Raw genomic sequence first — 9,977 nt, 5'->3', positions numbered from 1 at the left:
GCTCTGTTTTTGGAAATCTTTCAAGAGGGCTTATGTTTAAATTGATTGTTAAATTTCCAGGTCACATAATAATCAGGAATGAGCTTGACTTGTGAAATTCAACCCAGCTTTCAAAAATGTTTTACAGTAGTTCAATCACAATTAATTAACAATGGGGGTTAAGTGCTTTTTCTCATACTGTCCAGTCAGTTTTTATAGACCCCCAGCCTCCTTAGTGAATAAAATCATCATTTAAAAACTACATTTTGTTTTTACTTTTATTTATTGTGGATAAACAATCTTTGATATTCTGAAACATCTACACGTAACCAAAAAAAAGCAAAAACAGAAGAAATCTGTATGAGGGCAAACATTTATTGACTCAACTACACAAAGTAAAATACATATGACTCAAACCAGCCCAAAGCAGTGATCTCTAATCCCAACAACATATATTAGTGTTGAAAGACGTTATGGTCTTTAGTAGAAAGCAGCTCAAAGACCCAAGTGAAAGAAAGATGTTACCAGAGAAAATATGAAGGTCATTTTTAAATTTATCCAATGTGAATTTGATACTTAAATCCTGACTAATTTCATGAGTTGCCTGAAGACACATTCTTATTTATTTATTTTTCCTAAAAGCTTAATGGCAAGCGCAAGGTCCTGGCAGTCCACAGCTATGCCTTGCCAGTAATCAGTTATTCTGTTGGGGTAATAAGTCAGCCAAAGAAGGAAATTCAGACCACAGATGAAAGCTGCTCATGAAACATGAAAGCTACTCACAATGCTTAGTGAATTCCACCCGAAATCCAGTATCCACAGGCTATATATTGTACACTAAGTGCAAAGAAGGAGGCAGATGAATAGCAAGCATCAGAGCCACTATCCAAGATGAAACATCTATACTCTAAGAATATATCAGGAAGATGGCCCCAAGGAAAGAAGAGCTCAGTGAATATCCCAGACAAAAGAAGCTGAAAGAGACAGAATGAGAAAAACCATCATAGAAGGAAAAACCTTGAAAACATCCTGTACATAAAAACCTGTTTCAATCATCAAAGGCAAAACAATATTGATAAAAATAATAGACTTTACCTTCTTGTTTTGCAGGTAAAACTTTCTCATGCATTAATGAACAATTATTTTGCTGAAGGCTGAATGAAGGCTAAACTATTATCACCGGATCCCACTCATTGAAAAAGTAAGGTTTTATGACACAATACCGTGCAAATGTAATAAATTAGGGTCCCGAAATCATTACACCCTCTATGTAGGAAGTGTGGCCTGTACATCACCTGCAGAAAGTACTGTGTTATGAGCTTTTTATTAAGGAAACCATAGATTTGATGTGCTTAAGTGTGCAATGCTTCCATGAAATCTGGTTGTCTTAGTCAAAATTATGCTAAAATATATTTTTTTTAACTATGTTTAAAGTCCCTCTTAACCCTCAGTATTAGAAATACCAAGTTTAGTTGCAATTGTTCTCATGAATTTCTATTAATTTTCAAAGAATGTTTTAGTTTAGAATGTGGTGTTGGTTATGTGTTTTTACCCGTCTAAATATGGTTTTTGTTGATATGCATATATTTTAAACGTTATTATTTCTCTGTTTGCTGGTCCAAAACAACTAAAAATAATATCACAATGGATCAAACTATACATGATAGTTTGCTTTGATAGTAAATTGAGAAATGTTGGTATATTTTAATGGTTCTTACAGCAATATTCACAATCCTTCCAAATCCGATATGTACGAGACGCTGTGCTTATTATTCCACCAATGAGCAGTAGGTGGCAGCAACGTGAAGCGTGGAAGACTCTTGCAAAATACAGCAGAAGAAGACCCGGAAGCCCTAGCAGCAGGGTATTTGAGGCTGTGCTATGGGGTGAGTAATTTGATATGTTTCAACTAGTTGCTCTTAATCACTTGCAAGTGATAAAATAAGCAAATGTTAAATATTGTGAAGCGGTGCGAAACGAAGCGCGTCCTGTCGCGTCATTCGTGAAGGAGGCTGTTGACTGCATCCAACGCTGACAGCTGCTGTCCGCCGCCTACACAAAGCAACATCTTGTTCATCACCGCTAGCTCTCAGTCGGCGTCACTAATGTCCCTGTAGCTCGATGAAATGCGCTTGATGGACAAGTATTTGTGTCCAGCTCTCTCTAAAATTGAGGTGTGGTTGCAGGATCGACGGTGAGGCTGAGATATAAATAACAGCTAATTATTTTTTACGCACTGGATCTTACAGTCAGGCTGTGCTTTAACTGTGGGAATGAATGAGGCTGTCCCACATTTCAGCCAGTTACATCAGACTCGGAGACATTTTCTTACATTCCCTCAGGGTTTACTCTGACATGACTTAAGCTCTTGTTTGAGCATTAATGGTTTGCTTACAGTGCCTTGCAAATGCATGCCTATGGATTGAGTTATATAATACGTAACCACGAACGTCATTGTATTTTATTGGGAATGAATGTGATGACTGACAAAAGGTAGATGTATTTAATTTTAATTTATGGCAGGTTAACAGCCATCTGAATCAGGTGTGTTTAAAAAAGGGAAACAGGCAGCGTGCCTTGAGGACAAGGGTTGGGGAAACACTGGCATATCACGTCAGATGACAATAAAATATATGTTTATATTTATTACATGACCAAATGAGAAAAATATGTCAATGGGTGTCAGTACTTTTGCAAAGTGTGTTCTTTTAAAAATGAGAAAATTGGTTGACACCTTAAATCTAATGGCAGCTGCCTGTACTACATTACTTAAAGCAGTGGTGCCCAAAGTCAGTGTTCAAGGGCCGGCATCCTGCATGTTTTAGTTCTCTCCCTGCAAGTAGTAACAACCTTTTCAGCAAGTCAGTATTCTTCTTAGGCCTTCTAATGAGCCATCATTTGATCCAGGTACGTTAAACCAGGGAGAGAACTAAAACATGCAGGATGCCGACCCTTGAACACTGACTTTGGGCACCACTGTCTTAAAGGAATGTAGAAGAGATCCAGTAAAAAAAAAATAACTAAAAGCAAGCCATGAAAGATAACTCATCTTTCAGTTAATCGTGTTCTGTATGCCGTGTTTTTGAGAATCACCTGTTTGGTGCTGGAATGAGAGTTGAAATTAGGCTTGAAAGGAGGGTTGGATTTAGGGTGTGATTAAGAACTCTGGGTTGGTGGTTGAGTGCTTTTTTTTTGAAAGAGTGATTGTATTAAATCTGTAAAAGATATGAAAAAGTAGTTTTCATACATGAAGTTTGAATGGTGTTTCTAGGTGAAAGTACTTGGAAGCTGTGAAGGAGCGCAAAGTTTGTAGCAGAATTTTTCAGAAATTATGGGATGTTTCATTCATTTCAGTGGTGCCCAAGATGATCACAAAAAGCAGAATTTTTCATAAACCGTAGCTGATGTTAATGCCAAAAGACAGCACTCACACTAATTAGGAGTGTACATTTCTGTGAAAATAGGTCTTAAATTACATTCACAATTGTCTCAAATTTGAGTTGGTGAAACCTGCAGACAGCCTGCTACGGTGTTCTTCTGTAGTTTCTGTTTCATTCCACAGATTAAATCCTTCCTTTCTCTCTCCCTCTTCTGCAGTCTGCTTTAATCTTGCTGATCTTCTCGGACGATAGGCTCCCCTTAGCCACCTTTTGACATGCAAGGCTTTTACTCCAAGCTCAACTCGTCCCCCTCCTCGTCTCCCCTGCTGGGGGTGGGCCTCAGGGCGGACGGCGCTCGGGTGCCTCTGAGCTTGGCCGTGGAGGCGGAGAAGGCCCAGGCGCTCCTGCAGACGTTCAGCTCCGCCTCTCTGTTGGCTTCGGCCGGACTCGGGGTGTTCTGTGTGGTGGCAGATCACGCGCTCCAGCTCTCTGCCATACAGCAGCACCTGTGGCTGCGTGCTGCCTTGGACAACGCCACACACGGATTGGTGGGGCTGTGGTCATGGGCTGTTGTGATTGGACTGAGGAAAAAGAGTGATTTATATGAAGTGCTGCTGGCGGGCCTTCTGGCATCCATTATAGACTTGGACCATTTCTACATGGCTGGATCTCTGTCTCTCAAGGTCAGAGCTGTGCTACTCCTCACGTTTTTTTAGGCCAAGTGAGATCATATCAATAATCTAAAAGTATCTAATTTCCTCCTCCAGGCTGCCGTGTCGCTGCCCCAGCGGCCTCCTCTCCACTGCTCCTCCCTTATCCCCGTAATTTGCCTCACCCTCCGCTTCCTGATGTGGCTTGGCCGCCTCAAAGACGCTTGGTGCTCCTTGCCATGGATGCTCTTCATTTCCATGACGTCTCACCACGTGCGGGACGCCGTGCGCCATGGCCTGTGGGTGTGCCCGTTCGGCAACACGGCGCCCGTCCCCTACTGGCTGTACGTCAGCACCACGGCGACACTTCCGCACCTGTGCTCCGTGCTCATGTACCTGACGGGAACCAGGGACGTGATCTCGACCAAACATGGCGTTGCGATTGACGTGTAGATGCGTCAGTTATCCCTGGAGGAAAACATTGTCGACAGTTTGAAACATTCAAATACTTGAAGTGACTGAAGAAAAATTTCCAACACTTGAAAGATTAAGATGTTTTCTTTTGTTTGTTTGTTTTGTTTTTTATTTATTTGAGAACAGTTTTGCAAAAGCAAACAACTATATCTATAGTTCCAGTCAGACCTGTACAGAGACACACAAGCATTGGGTTAGCCTGATGATTCAGTCTGCTCCTTTAATAATAATAATAAAAAGAACAGAACTGGATGCAGAAGTTTAAATTTGTTCTAGATTATTATTATTTTCTTTAATCCACACAGGATCATAAATACAAATACAATCTCTACATATGTTCACCTCTTTGTGGTATCAACCAGGTTCTGGCTGGATTTTGACTTCTCTTCCTTTCAAGAGCGGTAGATAATTGAAATACTTTTGCTTGATGTCACGGACCCACCTTTTACGTATAGCTAAAAAATTATTGTTTAGATCAGGGCCAAAACCAGTTTGAATTTCTGCTGGAGATTATCGTCCTCATAAACACCCCACATTTGTCCAAGTTTTATGGCTGGAGTTTAACTTAGAAATTTCCTTCCTGTGCAATTCTGCTTGATTCGAATGTCACTTCAGTGATCTGCCTGGGCTTTCTCCCATTCACTTGGATTTCTCTGGTAGACTTCAACTGTGCCAATCAGCAAACAGAAGGAAAAGCTGTGAATGATGAAGCTGATTTAGAAATTATAATATGTCTGTAGTTTTAGACACAACTACATTGGCAGCGGAGGCAGTGAACAGAGCCATTCAGTCCATGTTGCCAACGCTTCCTCAGCTCGGCACTTCTCTCTTTGAAGTGGAGGATGGTTGCTCATTGATGGATGATTTCAGCGCAGGCAGTTTCCTGTAAGATTCATTGCGTCGAATAGTCGCATTACATATGTCATGGCCAAAAACATTAGGGATTGGGTAAAATTTAAAATCTCAACGGAGTCCATACCTGCAGAAAGCAATCATTTCTCAGTAACCGAGGGTCCAGACCATCTTTACGAAACAAGATCTAGAACAAAGGGCTGGTCTTTACCAGGCCAGGAATTTGAAGGATGCCGTCTTGGTCTCCATTCTCTATGATGATGTAAACCTTGCTTCATTGTGGACAGTGACACTGGTCCACCACTTTTCAGTTGGTAAAACATTGAGTATTGTTCCTAAACATTCAAATATTTTATCTCAAGATGACAATTTGGGTCAGATGGTTGAAACTGATTCAGGTATCCCAAACATACATTAAAACTACTTTTGGAAGACCAACATTTGCCTTCTGGAATGGCGCAGACCGTAATCCTGTTGAAAGGCAACCAGTTTAAAAAGACGCAAAAACGTTCCAGATTTTGATATTAATAGACGTGACAAATATTTTGGGGAGAGAATGTATACATTAGAGCTTGTAAGTAAAGCTTTAGTCCTGTGGATTCAAAGAAATACAAAATTCTTTAAGTTGCTACAGTTGTGTTGGATGGTAATTTCACCTTATGAAATAAACAGTTCAAATACAAAACAAAATTTTGAATATTTATGCTTATGAGTTGAAGTACATCTCTGACCAGAACTGTATTGTATTTTGAGTAAAGGAACATTCCAAAATGGATGCCAATCTTGGATTATTATGAAATGTCTCTTTGTGGATACTTGTATTTAAATCTTTATCTGCAAAGTAATTTTCTCTTAAGTGACTCTTTCCAGTGACTGTTATATACCAGCTCTGACACGCGTTAGAAATTTCCAGAATACATTTCCACAACACCTGGGCTTTGAGATTCTCACAGTATGGCAGAGAAAAATGTATAGAATAAGTTTTAATTTTCAATGGAAGTTGGAAAATAATATTTTTTTCAGTCTGGTGACTAGGAGCTGTGCTTTGTCACTCTTTGCTGCCCTCTACAGGAGTCACTGGTCACTGCAGCACATTCCCTTTCATCTGATCAGGGCGTTTAGCCATATGGATTGTATAATCAGTCATTTTTGTGGTTATATAGGCGGGACTTTGTGAAAACCTTAGTTTATGTTGAAACTGGTAACCGACCCATGCCTGATCTGGACCAATCGGTGAAGAATTTTACAATTCAGCCTCAACAACTCAAGGAAAAGCCAACCAAAGGTCGACCACAGGCTGTTATGAAACTCACATACAATGTGTCGTCATTTTTCCGATCGAGATAGTTTAGCTTTCAAAGCACATGTATAGATTTTGAAGATTTTCTGTCTGACTTCAACCAGTGACATCCATTTTAATCACCACGACACAAAATTGCCTATAATATTATGTAACTGTTACAGTATAGTTGTCCCTTCACCTTCAGCTGACTCTTCATTGTGATGCTTGGAGAAGCCTTTCTATCTAACCAGCAGTAACTTGCTACTGTCTGAGCCTTTTGTCTTCTTGGCTTTCAGTGTCATCTTCTTCAGACACGGACTGTTTCACTCTTCTGGTTGTTTGCTTCCATCGTTTAAGCATTTGGTTATTTTGCCAATCCCAAATCTGAAATATGCTGGATTTTTATTTTACTTTTTGAGTAGGGTGTTCATAACATTGCCACATGTTTTGTTGGTATGAAGGAACATTCACATTACTATCAACAAAAAACAGTTAAAAAATGAAAAGGAAAAAAAACATTTACAGGTAGTCTAGTGAAATAGGTGTACAGTGAAAACACACATTCCTAAGCAGTATTATTAACACTAGAATTTTGCATAACATAGTGATGGGCTTGAGGGGTGTATTGTTTGATTGTAAGGTATCATGGGTATGATGTATTTCTCTCCTGCTGTGTGTATTGTAAATGTAAACATTTTAAGCAAGGTGAGTTTTTTTTTTTGTTTTTTGGATTGAGAAAGCGGATGTATTAATGCCTCTTGTCCACTAGAGGGCTCCTGGAGTTTACGTATTAGTGTACTGCTACAAGTTTCTTTTCAAGCATTAAGTTACTAAAATAATACAAAAACGATTGAGGGAAAGTTAGATTAAATTTGCACAGCTTATTTTATATATTTATTTAAAAAATCATCTTTTTATTGCATGAGAGTATCTGATTTGTATCTGTCTCGTTTTGTTGGTGGCATCATTAATAATTGAATGACAGACATCCTTCATGTTTGTTGAGGTACTCTGAACATTAGTAGAGAATAACAGTTGCTTAACACTGGAACTTTACCTTAAAGCTAAAGAAAGATATGAGCACTGCAAGTGTTTTTGTCACACACCTCTGCACCGGTGTATGTGAAAAGTTTGTGTTTGTGGTATGACTGTATTTGCCATGCTATTTAAAATGCATTTTTTCCAGTAAAAATATTTTATTGCTGCTTATTTTCTGTTTTATCTTTGACTGATTTTGATGTGTTGAATATTTGCACTTTAAGTTTTTAAAATGTGAAATATACTTAATTTTTGTTTGAGTGCTTTTGTAAAGAAGAGGTATTTAGTATGAAGAACATATGCAGAGTACCTAGTTAATTCTAGTGTTGTTCTTTTATCTCAATAAAAGATATCCTACATAAATGTTACTTTGTATTTTTTTAGTTCCCTGCTAACTGTAAGGCCAATTGTCCTGTGGCCTGAGTGTATTTTGAATGGTCACTTTAAGGCATCCATATAATTATTGTCATGTTTGAGTAATTTCATTACAGTTCTAAGAGAGCAACTATGTTTGCTCTTGCATAAAGTGCAGGAAAAAAATGGCAGAGTAAAATTAGATGTGTATTCCTAGATCTCAGAAATACATTTCATATTCTAAAACATGGCTGAGTAATTCGCCATGACAAGTTATAAGAGAAATATTAACACAGATTAAATTCTTATTCTCAAAAGGATATCTGTAAAGATGACTAAAATAGATGTAAAGTGAACTAAGCAGTATTATAATTGGGAAGCAGCAGCAATGATTTATTTAGAAGAGCTGTTTAAGTATTGAATTTAAATTATTCTAAATATTCAAAATATTTTCAGGATTAATATCTTTTTGTCTGCAATGGACTAGCGATCTGTCCAGGGTGTCCTCCACCTCTCGCCTGAAATGTCTCGCTGGAGTTGGGCACCAGCACCCCTCCGACCCAACCAGGGACAAGGGTGTAAGTAAATGGATGGATGAACAGATCGATGTCTTTTCTTGTAAATCGGATTTTTGAAGTAAGTGAGGATTATATGAGTAAGATGCAGAAAAAGTAGATAAACTATCCTTATTAGCATTAGCAAATTGTATTCTGTTGAAGTCCCTTTAGTCTCCCCTATTAGACATTAGGGTTGGAAGGAAGATTGGGATTAGGGCTAGAAATGGGTTTGCAATAAGGGTTGAAATTTGGATGAATTAGGGTTTGAAGGGAGGGTTGGAATAACGGCTGAAAGCAGGATAGAAATTAGGGTTGGAAGGAGGTTTGATTTAGGGTTTGAGAGTGGGTTGGAAGGGGCATTTGAACTCTAAAGCTAGGGTTAGAATTAGGTTGGAAGAAGGATCTGAATTAGAGTTGGAACTAGGGTTGGAATTAGGGAAACTTGGAGTAAGTTGTTATGAGAAATAGAAATAGGGTTGGAAGGAGGGTTCAAGATAGGGTTTGAAAGCAGGTTGGAAGGAGCATTGGAAGCCTAAAATTAGGGTTGGATGTGGTGTTGGAAGGACTTTTGGCAGGAGGTTTAAAATTATGGGGTAGAAGAAGAGTTTGGAGGAGGGGTGAAAGTAGGGCTGCAATTAGGGTACGGGTACGGGTTGCAATTAGGGTACGGGTACGGGTTGCAATTAGGGTACGGGTTGCCCCAAACACTCAATTATTGGGCAAATGTTTTTGTTTTTTTCTGAAGATTGAGCATAAAAAATAAAGCATTTACAGGTAGTCTAGTTAAATAGATGTGAAATGAACTAAGCAGTATTATAAACACTAAAATTGTCCATAACATGCAGCATAGTGATGGGCTGTAGGGGTGGGTTGTGCAATTGTAAGGTATCATGGGGACAATGTATTTCTCTCCTGCTGTGTCTATTGTAACCGGGAAACTTTTTAAGCAAGCTGAGCCTTTTCCCTTTTTTGGATTGAAGAAGTAGATGTATTAATGTCCCTTTTCCACTAGAGGGCTCCCGGAGTTTATATATTATTGCTAAAAGTTTCTTTTCAAGTGTTAAATTTAAAAAAAAAAAAAATACAAAAACTATTGAGGGAAAGTTGGATTAAATGTGCACAGCTTGTTTTTTATATTTATTAAAAAAAATAATCTTTTTATTCCATGAGATAATTTGCTTTGTATCTGTCTCGTTTTGTTGGTGGCTTCAGTAATATTTGAATAACAGACATCCTTCATGTTTGTGGAGATACTCTGAACATCTGTGGAGAACAACAGTTGCTAAACATCGAATGTTATCTAGAAGGTAAGGAAAGATTTGAGTCACTGCAAGTGTTTTTGCCACACACCTCTGCACCGGTGTATGTGAAAAGGTTGTGTTTGTGGTATGAATGTATTTGCCATGCCATT

General features: G+C 38.6%; 1 protein-coding gene across 1 annotated transcript; it reads left to right on the top strand.

Annotated features, from left to right (window-relative positions):
• Positions 1-1,761: 1,761 nt before the first annotated feature.
• On the top strand, positions 1,762-8,023 carry tmem267 (transmembrane protein 267). Its single transcript, XM_032570734.1, has 3 exons — positions 1,762-1,865; positions 3,577-4,042; positions 4,127-8,023. Exons 2-3 carry the CDS (start codon positions 3,635-3,637, stop codon positions 4,460-4,462), a joined length of 744 nt encoding a protein of 247 aa, XP_032426625.1. The 5' UTR covers positions 1,762-1,865; positions 3,577-3,634; the 3' UTR covers positions 4,463-8,023.
• Positions 8,024-9,977: the final 1,954 nt, after the last annotated feature.

The sequence above is a fragment of the Xiphophorus hellerii genome, chromosome 8, assembly GCF_003331165.1.
Source record: "Xiphophorus hellerii strain 12219 chromosome 8, Xiphophorus_hellerii-4.1, whole genome shotgun sequence".
Lineage (NCBI taxonomy): Eukaryota > Metazoa > Chordata > Actinopteri > Cyprinodontiformes > Poeciliidae > Xiphophorus > Xiphophorus hellerii.
This window is presented reverse-complemented; position numbering and strand designations above follow the sequence as displayed.

Coding starts and splice junctions, on each gene's coding strand:
- tmem267 (XM_032570734.1), top strand. CDS start 3,635: ATGCAAGGCTTTTACTCCAAGCTCAACTCGTCCCCCTCCTCGTCTCCC. Junction 4,043..4,126: donor CTGGATCTCTGTCTCTCAAG/GTCAGAGCTGTG, acceptor TTCCTCCTCCAG/GCTGCCGTGTCGCTGCCCCA.